General features: G+C 48.7%; 1 protein-coding gene across 5 annotated transcripts in view; it reads left to right on the forward strand.

Annotated features, from left to right (window-relative positions):
- Positions 1–15792, forward strand: part of ZDHHC24 (zDHHC palmitoyltransferase 24) — a 30277-nt gene that overhangs the window by 11871 nt on the left and 2614 nt on the right. For 2 of the 5 annotated variants that reach the window (XM_084824571.1, XM_084824569.1), the window contains exons 2-6: positions 826–987; positions 1771–2491; positions 4047–4266; positions 8854–9021; positions 11298–11397. In XM_084824571.1, the coding sequence (XP_084680697.1) occupies positions 853–987; positions 1771–2491; positions 4047–4266; positions 8854–9021; positions 11298–11397 (1344 nt within the window). In that variant the 5' untranslated portion in view covers positions 826–852. Of the gene's footprint in view, positions 1–737; positions 988–1770; positions 2492–4046; positions 4267–8853; positions 9022–11297; positions 11398–13658; positions 13784–15792 lie in introns of those variants that run through there. The other 3 variants (XM_084824570.1, XM_084824568.1, XM_084824573.1) reach the window with 3 other exon arrangements.

A 15792-nucleotide genomic window follows, 5' to 3' on the forward strand; every position in this document is an offset into this window, starting at 1 on the left:
TGTATTTTTCTTTCATTAGATATTGAGCTCCTTCTTAGGGTGTTTTACTATAGATGTATTGGTTATAGACTAAAGGCACAATCCTATGCATATTTAGACAGAAAAAAAGTCCTACAGTTCCCAGCATGCCTCAGCCAGCAAGGCTGGCTAGGGCATGCTGGGAATTGTAGGCCTTTTTTTGTCTAAACATGCATAGGATTGCACCTTAAGAAATATAATTAGTGAATTCCTTTGTTTCTTTACTGATCTTGATTTTTTATTTTGTACGCTCTTCTTTTTGTTATCTTTATTTTGTTAACTTTATTGAAATAAAATAAAAATGTCATGATTGAAAAAGAAAAGTGACAAAATCTCTGGTTCTTCCAAAGTATAGCCTGTGAAGCCTTTTTGGGCACAGTCCTATGCTTGTTTAGATAGAGAAAAGTCCTGTGACTCCTAGCATGTCCCAACCAGCCATTCATGCTTGAAGCGTATGTATAATTGCTCGAAAGTTGTATTTTCATATATGGGCACTTCATATGTATTCATTGCTACAAGTATATACAAATTTATGCATGTGTCTTTAAAAAAGAGGGAATAAAAGGAGTGCAGTCATGTCCCGTAAACTGAATTGTGAACTTGTATTAATGGTTTGTTTTGTTTTTAACCAGAGTTTTTAACCTGTTAGCACCTTTAAGTATAAATAAAGACAGGATATAAATCTCTCTCTGTCTCTCTCCTAAGGGGCCTGACTGGATTCTCCTGGAGGGCCTGTGGCTTTGGGGTTTGTCATGATGACCCCCTGAACATCGCAATTTACTGCAGCCGTTTCTGTGCATGTTTCAGGAGGACTATTTGGATGCTGGTGACGGAATGCTGATCTGTATGAAACGGACAAAGAAGAGAGTTCCTAACCCAACGGAGAAGGGCTGCTGGGAGCCTGAGGAAACACGCCCTAATGTCAGCGACACCTCAGATACGGAGCCAGATCCTGAACTGAACAGGCAGGTTGTCGGGGCGGGGAGATGCAGTAATGAAGAGAGTTTATGCCTGCTTTTATACTGCTGCTATTGCTGGGAATGGTCTGCTTGTAAGACCTTGTACCGGAGTTATCTACCTGCTCAGGGCTAACAAAGCTGATCTGCACCATGGCAAGGGGTGGGCAACCTGTGGCCCTCCAGATGTTTTGGCCTACAGCTCCCCACCATGCCTCACTATTGGCTAAGCTGACTAGGGCTGATAAGAGTTGAAGGCCCAAACATTTGGAGAGCACCAGATGGTTTCAACCATTTGAGAGCCCTGGGGAGTGTCGCTGGACACTTTTCTGCGGTGGCAAATACTGCTGAATAAACAGTATTTGTGGCAGCAAGAAAAGTGGAGGCAGTGCTCCAGGATGGGTGAGGCACGGCGGTGGCAGCAACGGCCAACCTTGCAAGTGGCTGATTGTAGGGTGGGGAGGTGACCCCCTTCCCAATCTGATGCCTGAACCGTGTGGCTCAACATATGTCATGGTAAGGCTGGCCCTGGTGGGATGCAAGGGGTCAGTGGGGAGAGAAATAACGTTCATTTTTGGTGTGGTGGATGGGGGGCAAGGACAGTATTTCCCCTCCCCCTGAGCCTGGGAAACCAGTTGTAATTCTGCATGTAGCTGTACGGGGGAAGTACAATCAGTCGGTATTGCTAAAAGCTGCCAGTCTGAACTGGAATAAAGGCAGAGTTGGGAAACTGGATTTCAGAGGTATGTGGAGATGTGGTCCGTGTCTGACCTGAGTCTGGCTTTTCCCCAGGCAGTCAATGCCCCCCACTCCAAACCCCAGCAACGCATCGCCGAGTCCTTCACCGCCGCCCGAGTCCACCAGACAATCTCGTCCGGGCTCCTTTCCCTTTCACTGGATGTGGGAGCGCGTCTCTGTCAAAGGCCAAGCTGTGTACCAAGAGGGCTCCCCAGAGAAGGCCAAGAAGAAGCGGTGCCCCCGGGTTTCCGCCATCGCTGCCTGTGAGCAGCCCTGCACGCCGGAGTCAGAGCAGGGCTCCAGAGGTGTGAAAGACAGCCATTGCTTGGCATCGCCCAAGCCCTCGGGCGGCCCCGAAGTCCCCTGCTGCAGGCGCCTGCAGCACCACCAATATGCTGGCCTCGCTCCCGGGAGCTCCCTCTGGCCTCTGTACTGGAAGATGGAGGCCCGCTCCGAGGCCCGCAAGCGCCAGCTACGCCAGGAGCGCAAGCGTTGGCTCCAGCTCACTCAGCAGCTCCTGAGCCTGGAGAACCGGCCCCTGAGGCGGGAGAAAGGCCTCTCCGTCCAGCAGCTGGAGGAGAAGCTCCGAGCGGAACTGCTCTGCCTCGCCACAGAGCCAGAGGAGCCTGCTCCCCAGAAGGAGACAAGGAAGGCCAAGCGCCGGGGCCGGACCACAAAGGAGGAGCCCACGTTCCAGCCCACCATTAACCGCAAGGTCCCCGACTTCAAGACCCTGCAGAGGCGCTTCCAGGAGCAACTGGAGCAAAAGAAGGATCAAGGTGGGGAACTGTCATTCACTGATAAAACAGAGAGGTGATGGAGCACATAATAAGCAAAGCTATTATTATTCTTACTATCATCGTCATCATCATCAATTACATTTCTATACCGCCCCACAGCTGAAGCTCTCTGGGTGGTTTACAGAAGTTAAAACATTAAAATACAATATGCACAGTTTAAAAGCCATTTACACAAAAGCACACAGACAATATACACAAACAACATATAACTAAAAACAACTTTGATGATGATGATTGTTAGTAATGATATTGGTATTATTATTTATTACATTCTATACCATCTTATAGCTGAAGCTTTCTGGGCAGTTTACAGAGGTTAAAACATTAAAATACAATATGCACAGTTTAAAAGCCATTTCCACAAAAGCACACAGACAATATACACAAACAACATATAACTAAAAACAACTTTGTTTATTATTATTATTATTATTAATTACATTTCTATACTGCCCCCATAGCTGAAGCTCTCTGGGAGCACAACATATAACTAAAAACAACAACATCATCACCATCATCATTGTTGTTGTTATTATTATTATTATTATTATTGATGATGATGATGATGACTGTGCCACTTACATTCATGGCACTTACAAAGAACATGAGGGGCTTGCAATCTGAAAACAGACACAGGAGAGAGAGAGTGGTGTTTAAAATAACTCTTCACATGCTTAGAGGCACTCTCTTCCTTTAGATCAGGGGTCGGCAGCTTCCTGGAGTCGGGGGACTGCACTGTCCCCCACTTCCAAACCCACCAGGGACCGCACCCCACTACCACTCAATTTGCTGCCATAGCAGCCAAAACTGCAGCAATTTTGCAAGAGACAAGCCATAAACTCAGCTAGACTTGAGTTTTTAGAAACCTCAGTTGTAAAGTATTGCACGCAAACCTTGGGGAGGGGCCATAGCTCAGTGTTAGAGGACCTGCTTTACACAGAGAAGGTCCCAGGGTGGATCCCGAGCATTTCTGGTTAAGAAAGGATCAGGTAGTATGTGATGGGAAAGGCCTTTTTCTGCCCAATACCCTGGAGAGGCTCTTCTCTAGAGGAGAACATGGAGCGCTGCTGTATGTCAGAGTAGTCAGTACTGAGCTAGATGAACAGAGAGAGGTGGAGGGGGGAAGGAAGGTGAAGAGCAAAAGGAAGAAATCACAGGAAATCACATTGTAGGCTATAGAGATCCTGAGGCTAGCTGTAGTCAAAAATTTCCATGAATTAGCTAACTGCAACACTGCCCATAACTTGCAGACGAGGTTGCAATATTTCCAACAGATCCAATGCCATCTCTCCTGAGGGCCCAGGACTTTCTTGGTCAACCCCAGGGTCCCCTGAAGAGGCTTGGTCCCCAGAAACATCTGGCTCAGGAGCCTCTGGATCATCCTCTGACGAGGTTTCCTCCAGTTCGGGGGCATGACGAGGGCAGGGGAGAGGGTGTGTGCATCAGCCTCCTTCCTTTGAAGGTTCCAAAGTAGAACAGTCTGGTAATGTCAGGGACACCACGTTAACACCTCTCTTTCCTCTGCCCTGCCCAGCAAAGCTGACCATCTGTAAGCCTTTCCGGCTTCACTCTGCCAGCAGCTCCCAGCCACTCTCTGGGCACGAGGACAAGGAGGACCAGCAAGACCCGTTTTACACAGTCCGGCGACTCTGGGGGGTTCATTGGAGGGCAAATTCCTGCCCAGACTTTGGTCCTCCACTGGTTCCTCCCGTGATACATACCAAGGCGTCTGACAAGCGGCAAGAAGCCAACAGGTATATGTGTGCTGCTTTGGTGCCAGAGTCCAGAAAACCATACAAAAACCTTTGTTTTGTTCCTTACCACATTCTGGTAAAAAAAAAAGCTACGTGTTTGCTGGGAGTGGGTTGTGGGATGAAAGTAAAACCAGGTCCATCCAGGGGGCGGGGGGTGGGGGGAATGCAAAAGGAGAAGTAAGAAACAACTAAAATGTCACAAAAAAACAGGCTTTTGAGTTTACCAGAACTTTTCTTCAGGCTGAATATTAAGCTTTTTTTTAAAAGTGTATGGCGAGGAGAAAATGATGTTGGGCATGATGAACTAGAGGTTTTCTACACTAGCCTGTTAATCTGCGGTATCTGCTTTCAGTTTTGTCACAGTGTTGAGATCTGAGCACTACACAAAGGGTGTTTCCTTTCCTCCTTTCCCGCTACATAACCTCTAGGTGGCATTGTGATACAGTGGAATAGTGCAAATACACAAGTGGAAAAAGTGTTTTTTTTTTTGCTTTTACATTGAAATGCCGCATTTTCCCTGCTCTAAAAAAAACTCGCTGAAAGTGCTGTTTAGGTGCAGAAGTGAAACTGGAGAGTCATGACATCATCTAAAGAACCTGTAAACAACTGTGAGTAGGGAATGACGAGCACACGATAAATGCCTCATGAAGAAAACCCCATAGTCACGTCTGCAGTTTGTAACAGTCGTAAGAAGGTGTACAGATGATCTTACCCCCCACCCCCCCTTCACACAATTTCTGCAGAAGTAAGGGAAGCCACAATGAAGGTAATTCACTAGTGGCACTTCCCCCTAACTAAAATTCACAATTTTAACCAACCTCTTTCACTGTTGCGCTGGGGAGGATGTGGTCACACTGGTTCCTTAATACATATGTGGTAATTAATAGTTGTAGACTTTGGGAATCAAGTTCTTTCTACAATATGTGAAATTACTGAATTAAAAATTGTAGGGCTGCTCCTACTTTCAATTTTCAAAGATGAGAACGAACATCTTCTATGTAAAGACCTGATTGCTGTTCTGCTTGCAGCTGCCCAACTTGAGAGAACTTAAACTGGAAATCATCTACTGGACCATCAATACAAGCATGGATGAACAGAATATGGGAAATTGCTCATTCTGAAAAGTCAATGCATAGACTGAGACTTCTAAAAGGCCTGGAAAGCCGAGAGTCATTCACAGAATCATAGAATCATAGGGTTGGAAGGGGCCTACAAGACCCTCGAGTCCAACCCCCTGCTCAATGCAGGAAGCCTGATTCCTAGGCGGTCTCCCATCCAAGTACTAACTAGGGCTGACCCTGCTTAGCTTCCAAGAGCAGACGAAATCAGGCACATCCAGCATAGTCATGTGGCATCCATTTATTGCATATGCAAATGTAAATTCGGCAATCCTTGCTCCTCCACCTGCATAATTCTAATTCTAGAGGGATACGTTGTAATACTGTGAGCCTCATCATCTGTACCTGTTTTGTTGTTGTACTATATTAAAACGCAGTTGAAAAAGAAAGAAAAGTACAGATAGGACTGAGTTAAAAATCTCCTCTCCTGCTTTTGCAGGCCCATTCACAGCCTGCAAAAGTGGATGGGCTGTTTTGGTAGGATGGCCACTCATGAATCGCCAAAAAAGAGGAATTGCCTCAGCAAAAGGGGTGTGTGTGATTTGCGTGAAATCTGCATATGCTAAAGAGGTCCCCCACCCCTGATCTATTCCTACAGGAGCCTGCGCATCAACTGAGATTAGCCTGCTCATGGTCTAAAGCCCTACTTGTGCTCCTATCCTTACATGAGATTAGACAGGCAGGTACCTGACCTGAGACAGGGTCTTTTCAGTGGTGGCACAGAGACACGGGAGTCCCCTTCCCACTGAGATCTGCCAGGCCTCCACACTTTTGTCTTTAAGGGTTTTTCTACACGAAGCTTTTATTGTGTGCTCATCATTCCCTGCTCACTGTTGTTTACAGGATCTTTAGATGAAATCGTGACCATCCAGTTTCATTTCTGTGTCTAACCAGCACTTTTGGCAAGTTTTTTTAGAGCAGGAAAAATGCAGCATTTAATTGTGAGAGGAAAAGAAAGCGTGATTTCCCCTTGTGTATTTGCGCTATTCTGCTATACCACAGTGTCACCTAGAGGCTATGTAGCAGAAAAGCAGGAAAGGAAACGCACCTTGTGTAGTGCTTGGAGCACAATTCTGTGACAAAACTGAAAGTAGATACAGCGGATCAACAGCCTTGTATGAAGTCAGTTGAAGAGTGTTATTGTTCTTCTTTCAGCATGCTTTTTGTCTTGAATCATCTTTCTTGTTCAGCGCCTGTTGACCTCAAGGAGGCTTGTGCAGGAGAACTTCCTGCTGGATTATTCCCCTTGTTAATGAGTGGGAAGAGGAGGTTACCATTTGGATTTTCTGTCCTAGGTACCAAAATGTGTTGGGCCAAGCCAAGCGAGTGCCAGAACATTCAGCCAAAACAGCTGAAAAAAGCACCTGCACCTCCATTCCACAACTTGAATTACAGGAGGGATGAGCCCCCTTAGCTGATTGGATTATTTAGTAATGATGCCTCCTGTTAGAAAGGCAATTAGCAGAGAAAAAACAAAAGGCAAAACAGAATGAGAGTTTGCTGGTTCCGCATCCAAACAGGCTGTCTTAGAACAAGAAAAGGAGACCACACCCTTCTTCAGTGAAAGGAAAGAAAACAGTTTTACTCACAAGTATTCTTGCATATACAATGCAGGTACAGTGCAGAGTTTCAAAAGAGTTTGTTCAGTCCATTTTGTGTTCCATTGCAGGAGTGAGAGAACAAACACGTGTGCTCCCAGCAATGGTGGAAGTCAGAGAGAAAGGAAGGGGAAGGAAGGGGAGGAGCAAAAGGAAGAAATCACAGGAAACCACACTGTAGGCTATAGAGATCCTGAGGCTAGCTGTGGTCAAAATTCCCATGAATTAACTAACTGCAACACTGCCCCCTTCCACTAACTTGCAGAAGAGGTTGCAATATACCCAATATTAACTACTGTGCCTGCCCTCTTAGCAAAACTGGGGAGGAGAGCCCAGGGCAGGGCTTGTAGTAACATTAAGGGTCCATCTAGTTTTCTCCCCCATCATCCAAGCCCTGCCCCAGAGAGAGAGCAAACACATGCACCCAGCAATGGTAGGAGGCAGAGAGGGGGGGCAGGGGGGAAGGAGGAAGGAAAGGAACACAGGAAACTACACTGTAGACTATAGAGATCCTAAGGATTCCCAAATGGGCCACAGAAACCAAGCGAAACTTTGCAGCATCTCTGGGAAGTGGCTATCCAGGAGTTTCTGGAGGACAGTGTCTTAGAGGAGGAGCTGTGCGGGGCATTGAACCCATGGGCCTTGGTGTTTTAAATCTGTATTTTAAATCTCTGCATTTCTGCTAGGTTTTATTCTGGTTGTATTGTTATATTGTGGTTCTAATGCTTTCATATATTGTTTTATCCTGCACTTTTTGGTTTTAATTTTTGTGAACTGCCCAGAGAGCTTCAGTTATGGGGCAGCATAGAAATAAATAAGGCGAGCTATGCCCCAGATCCCCATGCGTTAACTACCTAACTGCAACTCTGCCCCCTTCCTGTAACTTGCAGACGAGGTTGCAATATTCCCAACACGTAAGAACGTAAGAAGAGCCCTGCTGGATCAGACCAAGGGCCCATCTAGTCCATCATTCTGTTCATACAGTGGCCAACCAGCTGCCTACGGGAAACCCACAAGCAGGACAGGAATGCAACAGCACCCTCCCGCCCACGTTCCCCAGCAACTGGCATAGATATACTGGAACTTAGCATATAGCCATTAGGACTGGTAGCCATTCATAGCCTTATTCTCCACGGATTTATCTAATCCTCTTTTAAAGCCATCCAAATTGGTGGCCATCGCTACATCTTGTGGTAGTGAATTCCATGGTTTAACTATGCACTGGGTGGAGGGCTCCTAGTGCTAACATCCAAAAGACACTATTCTGTCTTTTCTGCCTTAACAGATTTTTCCTGGTAAGGCAAAAGAAAGAAGAAGCGGTGGGAAAGCATGGGAGGCTCTACCTTCTCACTTCCATGGTCACCAGCTGCTATTTGCTCTCCTCCTCTTTCTCATCTGTGCTACCGCCTGCTTGCTTGGCAGGCTGAGAGCCAGTGAGCAAGTAGGCCGTAGCATCTACTGCTCCTCCTCCTCACTGCCGCCATTGTCTGGGCTAGAGCAGGTGAACAAGCAGGCTGCAAGGGTGAAGAGGAGGGGCAACTCCAGGGGGCTGTTGTCAGTGGGCCCCTGCTGGGGTGTGGGCCCTCGGCAGGTGCCCAACCATGCCTGCCTTTGAAGTTGGCTCTGATGGGAGGGCTGCAAATTGAAGATAACATCACCTAGAACCCCCGAAAAATTCCGTGAATGAGGCAGTGTGATTGCACAATAAAAGCTTAGTCTGAAGTGCCCTTTCTTTCTGGAAAAAGTTCTGTTCAGGTGGAAAACACAGAATAGCTGCACAGTATCTTTTGACTGTTAGTACTAAGACTGGTAGCCCCGCCCCTCAGGAATTCGCCAGGCCCGAGACTCCTGCACTGACCTCTTTTTGTTAGGCTGCTGTTACTAGAATGGGAACGGCAGGAGCGGCAGGACAAGCAGCGAGCCGAGCGACGCAGGCTCAAGGAGCAGCAAGTGCAGAGGGAAGTGGCCAAGTGCCTGGCCACTTACCGGACCCCAGGCCGCCCCACAGGGTCGTTCCAGAGAAGGCGGGAGGAGCTCAGGTAACCTGCCATGACCACTCTGTCTCTCCCTCTCCCCCTGAGAAGTCTCTCTCTGTTGTGGTCCAGAACTCTGTTTTCGGGCTTGTGCCCACCTACTGACTACGGCTGGATCGAGGTGAGGATCACCAAAATTATTATGTTGGCGTTCCTTGTCGGAGGAAATTCTGCTCCGGAGCAGTGTGGGAGGTGGACACAAATCACCTTTAGAAAACAGTGGCAGTGGCCATTGGGAAGACTACAACTTCCACAGGCCACCATGTCTTTCCTCCTGACATTGTTTACCCTGCCCCCCTCCACTGAATGACATGGAGCCTTTCTACAAGAGGCTGTTATTGTGTGCTCGTGATTGGTCACTCACGATAGTTTGCAAGTCCTTTTCATGACACTGTCATCCTCCAGGGCCTCTCCTGTGCTTGGCGACCATTATCATGTTTTTTTTTCATAACGAGGGAAGTGTGGTATTTTTTCTGAAGGCGTCTATAATGCCATAGAAATCTCATGAAATTGTACAATTCCTTTATACCACAGTGCCGCCTAGTGGTTGCATAATGGAATATATAGAAAGGCGGAGAAAGAAAACCCCCAGGGGGAAAAACATGTAAAGGAGCTAATCAAAGGGCTTCCCCACAACAGGTTTTTTTATCCTGCAACTTACTGGGGCTTCTGCTTCCGGATTCTTTGCAGGATTGAGATGGGCTTGTGACACGGGCTGATTTTCGGGGGGCTGTCTTTCTCAGCAACTTCTGTATGTTTCATTTTACAGCCACTAGATGGTGCTGTGGCTATAATGCAACTCTATCATTACACACTGCCAATATATTGGATTAATGTTCCTTATCGGGTTAGCTCTGAACTTTTGTAAAGCGGGATAAAGGTCAGAAAGCGCAGGAGACACCCTGGAGGTTGACAACATTGTGTGAAGGACCCACAAACTTCCGCGAGTGACCAATCATGAGCATGCAATAAAAGCCTCATGTAGAAATGCTCTTAATCCCACAAAGAAGCCAGAAGGAGACGCCTCAGTAAAGGTGCAGGTTAAAAGCTTCACGTAGAAAATCCCATTGTGTCTGGGCTTTGGGGCAGTCTGGGCGAAAAAATATGGCAATCCAGCCACTGAAGAAAGAGGCTGTCAATTCTACCCTTCATCAAAAGAAGAAGAAGAAAACACCCACTGCCCTGCTTTCTAAATGGCAGAAACTGGTGAAAAGGTGCCCAATTTTGCAGCTCATGCACGGGGCTGCAAAACATTGTCACTGTTTCATTAGCTGTGCCAGGTAGGGTGAGGAGGGGAGTGCAGAAGTGCTTAGGAAGAACAACAAAGAGACATGGGGCATCTTGAAGACCGACACATTTAGTCTGGCATTTGCTTTTGGGCACTGGTCTGCTTCATCATGGATTTATGGCCTAAGCCCAATACCTGTCAGGGTGGAAACTGAGCCAATAGAGCCCCAGAGCAGTTCCGATTCTGAGGAGGAACAGCAATCCGTGGGAGAGGAGCCAGCTCATCCCTCACAGGCACAGTAGCTGGCAGAGATTCCTCCTTCCAGCATTCCTGGGAGAGATAGTGATCCTGGCAGCGAGAGAGCGCTGGAGGGGGGCTTGCTGGACGCTCTGCGCAGACGCAGGGAGCGGCGACAGATGGAGGGTGTGGAAAGGAGGCGTAGCATTCGTTTGGCGCACAAACAATGGTCGCGTCCCGAGGACCCAAGGGAAAGAGGGAGGATCTCTCCATAGCCCATAAGTTCAGGGTCTTCCCGCGGTTCTCCTTCAAACGGGGACCAACTGCCTTACCTGGAGCTTAGGCTACTCAGCTATCTTTCCCCAGTGCTTTTCCTTGCTTTGACGCTAGCAACTAGTATTCTGAAAGAGTCATAAAGGAATAAAGTCTCAGAAAGAATTCCTCGTCGTCTGTGTCCTGAGTTGGCTATTGGTGGGGACTGCAAGAGGCAGCTAGGGTGCTCCTGACAATACCAAAGAAAACCTTTCAGATCCCCAGGTGCCAGCCTCGTGCTGGGGATTCAGATGTGGCCGCTGTATTCCACCATGAGGGGAGATACTGTGTCCGAGAAAAGACCTTCCACAGCCCATCCCCGTCCCACAACAGATGGCTATTTAAGGAAGGAGATTCCTCCCCCCACCCTCCTCCTCCTCGCCAGCCTCGTTTGCTACATTGCAGGGCAGCTTTGTGGGGAGTGAGGGGCTGCCCTCGTTACTGTGTTTTAATGTGGGGGGAAAGGCAGGGATCTACCAACACCTGACTTCTCTTTGCTGAACAGGAGGCAAGAGAGGCAGCGCATGGAAGAATACACGTTGCAGCTGCAGGAGATGCACGACCGGGTGGAGAGCAGGCCGTACCTCTTTGAAAGAGTCATGCAGGTGAACAGTGGCTGGGAGTGGGGGAGCAAAGTCCATCTCGCCACAGCCCGGAGAGCCGGGGGGTAGAAAGCTGGACGAAGACTGGGGAGACGCACGTGCAAGATTTGTACAAATCTTGTACATGCGTTCCCCAGCCATCGCCATCTCTCGCAGCCAAATGAGCTCCCTGGGTTGTTGCAAGGGTAAAAGTAGAGGAACCATGTGTGCTCCATGGACAAAGGGCAAGATAAACAATTTTTTAAAGATTGGCCAGTGTGGTGTAGTGGTTAGAGTGCTGGACTGGGACTCGGGAGATCCGGGTTCTAGTTCCCACTTGGCCACAAAGCTTGCTGGGTGACTTGGGGCCAGTCACTGACTCTCAGCCTAGCCTACCTCACAGGGTTGTTGTGAGGATAAAACGGAGAGGAGGAAGATCATGTAAGCTGCCTTGGGCTCCCCGGAGGAAAACAAGGCAGGATATAAATGTAATAATAAAATACATAATCCAATAAATCCACCATTCTACCCCATTCAAAGCCAGGTTGCTGAAGGAGAGCCCGCGTGGGTTGAAGGTCTGCTCAAGAATCAAGCGGAACGATTTTAGTTACTGTTCCTTGTGCCTCCAAAGTGTACATGGCACACCACAGAAGCAAAGGGACAGGGGTCACGGTACAGCAGACAAGGGGTTATTTATTTATTTCAGTTAAGAAATGTCCTACCTGCTTTTCCTGATAAAATCATCCCAACTCTTTAAGCACCTGCCCTTCCCTCTAAGCACCTGCCTTAGCAGTGTCAGTGCCAGGTTTGCAGGGGTTGGGCAAGGTGCCCTCAGCGGGCCCACTTCCTTGCCATTGTCAACGTTGCCCAGAAGGAGAGGGCGAGTGAAGTGAAGGCTTCCACTCCTTTTCTGTGCTTCTCCCACTGCTCACATGTTTGGAGAGGGCAGGTGAACAAGCAACAGCCACAAGGAGGAACAGCCAGGCAGCCACCAAACCCCCCAGGGGCTCTGAGGGTCAGCAGTGGACCCCTTGTTGAGGTGTGGGCCTTGGTAATTGCCCGGCGATGCCAACCGCTTACCCCACTGGTTTCTCAAGGTACAAAACATACAAAACCCCTCTGCAAACAGCCACCACCTGGCTCTTCAGGCCACCAGAGAAACATAATGCCCTCTTATAAAAAGAACCCCACAATATTATCTAGATATAGCCATCTGGCACACACATCACTGTAGAAGCAGCGCACAAGTAAGCATTTGATTAAAAAAACAAACCGAGGCACAGTATGTGATTAAAGAGTAAAATCTAACCTGTATTAAATCAGAGCTGACGTGGCCTTTAAACATCAAAGACAGCACTCGCCACATTCTGGCACAGTCAGCAGAAACGGCACGTCAGCAGTCACGACGGATGGCCTGGGAGGGAGAGCTTATAACACGTGATGGACAGGGCCGGTCCTATTGCGGGTTGTTAACAACGCCAGCTCCAAGATATGGGGCCCTGCAATGGGCCCCCTCCCTCAGGGGGTCCACCTTCCCACCGCCACGGTCCCCACCTGCTCTCGCTCCTCTTCCTCATCATGGGTACCACTTGCTCGCTTGGCAGGCAGAGCGCCAGGGGGAAAGCAGGCTGTGGCCTCTCCTGCTCCTCACCACTACCGTTGTCCAGGCCAGAGTGAGAGGCAGGTGATCAAGCAGGTTGCAAGGGTGACAGAGGAAGAGCAGCTCCAGGGGGCTCTTGTCAGTGGGCCCCTGCCAGGGTGAGGGCCCTTGGCAGATGCCCGACCATGCTTACCTTTGACACCAGCTCTGTTCAGGACAGTGACAGGTGGCCCACTAAGTGGCCCATAAGGCATTTAAAGGGGACATCCTTTACCCAGGACCCACAAAACAGTGCCAACTCCAGGTTTTGGAGGACTTGGGGCGAGGCCCCCTCAGTGGCCCCCTCCCTCAGCGAGTCGACTTCCTTGCCGCCATTGTCACCAGCCGCTCTTGCTCCCCCTCCTGTTCCTCATCATTGCTCCCGCTTGCTTGACAGGCAGAGAGGCAGTGAGAATCTAGGCCGCAGCATCTCCTGCTCCTCCTCCTCACCACCTCTGTTGTCTGGGCCAGAGCGAGAGGCAGGTGAGCAAGCCGGTTGCGGTGAGGGAGAGGAGGAGCAGCAAGTCCAGGGGGCTCTTGCCAGTGAGCCCCTGCTGGGGTGCGGGCCCTCGGCAGGTGCCCCGCCATGCCGACCCTTGACGCCCTTCCTGGGCTGCCTTTGGTCTCAAGCCGCTCTCCTCTGCAGGCCAATGCCCGCCAGGCGGTGGAGCGGCGGTTCTCCCAGGTCCTGGCTGCGCTCGGCATTGACGAAGAGATGCTGTGGAAGCACGCTGCTCGGCAGTCTAGCGCCAAGTCCTCGGCCAAGACCATGTAAGGCTAAAGGGAATGGGGCAGGGTGGGGAAAGCTGTCTTCCCCTGTGGGAAATACAGGTCTCCCTCTTCAGTTTAGACCACAGCTGTGCGTACACTAAAGGCCAAACAAAAATCACCTGCTGGAGGCAGTCAGAACTCTGCATCATCAAAAAATAAAATAAAAATCGGAGTGCTGTGGCTGCCTGGGATATATTAGGCGGTCTTGCATAGTATCCATAAACACGGCCACTTCGACCATCCAACAGACTGGGCTATGAAAGGTTATTTTACAACAAATATGTTTTGACAGGGCTGGATCCAGGTTTGTGGGAGCTTTGGGCAAGGTGCCTTCCAGTGGGCTGGCGGTGAGCCATTCCAGCTTAGCAGGAGGCAGTACCAGGTTCGGGAGCCAGCATTCAAATTTCCCACAATGCCTCTGATGTCTGGGGCATTATGGGAAGTGTAATGTGGTAGCTCCTGGACCCAGCTACTTTTTCAAAGGGTGGGAGGGCACAGGATATCAGCTGTGGGGCCCTGCCTGAAGATGCCATATGTTGACCCCGTGCTTGTGCGCCAATCTTTCAGGCAGCACAGAATTGTGTGTGGCTTGTCACAAAAGGCTAACACGGTTGCTGTACAACCTCCAGTCGTTTCGACTTTAAGTACTGGACCTGAGTCACTGCATGAGCCATTCCTGGTGGGTTGATGGGATACATATTTTTTAGAATAAAGAGAAAGTGAACTTCAAAAGAAAAGGAAGACTTGACGGTCTCAGGGTGTTGCACTTTTTATCCCATTTTTGTGTTTACATGGAATCTGGGAATACACAGCCCTGGCCACAGCTAAGCTTGCGTGTACCTCTTGTGTCCGTTAAATGCGGAATTCAAAATCTGGCGCAGAATTCAGCACCCCCAGAATCTCCCCTGTAATTAAAAAAAACCCTAACTTTCCCCAGAATTCAGCTGGTTAAGAATGCTGTAGTGCAGGAGAAAATAACAGCCTTATAGCAATTTATGATGGCAAAAGCTTTCATGGATTAGAGTCCACATTGTCAGATGCATGCACAAAAGAAATCTCTGCCCTTTCACTGTTCTTCATCTGGCCCTGGAAAGAGGTGACAGGGGTTAAAGTGAGCCTGTCATCCAGTCAGGTCTGATCAAAGTGATCTGGAGATTTCCGGAACCTCAAAGACCTTCATTTATTTCACACATTTATATACTGCCTTTAATTTCAAGGCAGTTTACAATAACTAAAACAAATAAAACAACAGTAAATACACACAAAAGACCCATCAAATAAAAGCGGAATTTAAAGCCATAGAGTTTTAAAAACTTATCAGCAGGGTAACTTTGGGTATAGTTTTTGGTTCTTCGTGGTCTGCTCCTCATAGATGCCTTCTTCTCCTTCTATTGTCTACTATGCTCCTGTTCTTTAACGGTCTTCATGACATCCCAGAGCCATCCTGAGAGGTTTTAGCAAGAAAGACAAAAGGCTGCTTGCACACACCAATCCTACTTTTTAGAAACACAAAGATGGAGGTGAAAGGAGGCGGGGAAACTCTCTTTTCCCCCGGCTCTGAAATCTGCTGCCTCATGAAGGGCCCAGCCCTACCATTAGGCAGAGTGAGGCAGCCACCCAAGGTGGCAGATTTTGGGTGTCATGAAAGGCCAGCAAATTGTTAGTTATTTGTTATTATTGTGTTTTTAATGCCAGGGATGGGGAGTGGCGTTTGTGAGAATTTCTCCCTCTCCTATGCCAAAATAACTTGGTTCACTTTCGGTACTCAGCATCTTGACGTGGACATTTGCTGCTCTGCCTCAGGCAGCACAATTTCAGGGCCAAGCCTGGCCCCATGAGACTGCTTTGCGTTGCTTCATAGCAAGCTGGCCCTGCACAGCTAAGCTTTATAAACAGTGAAATTTAGAGCTACTGGGGAATGGAGGAAGTTGCCTTATGCCATCCACCCCAGTGGTCCATCTCGGTAAACAGACTGGCAGCAGCCCTCCAAGTTTTCAAGCAGGGATCTT

The sequence above is a fragment of the Heloderma suspectum genome, chromosome 17, assembly GCF_057233095.1.
Source record: "Heloderma suspectum isolate Gila_16-S chromosome 17, 16-S_ref, whole genome shotgun sequence".
NCBI classification, from domain to species: Eukaryota; Metazoa; Chordata; class Lepidosauria; order Squamata; family Helodermatidae; genus Heloderma; species Heloderma suspectum.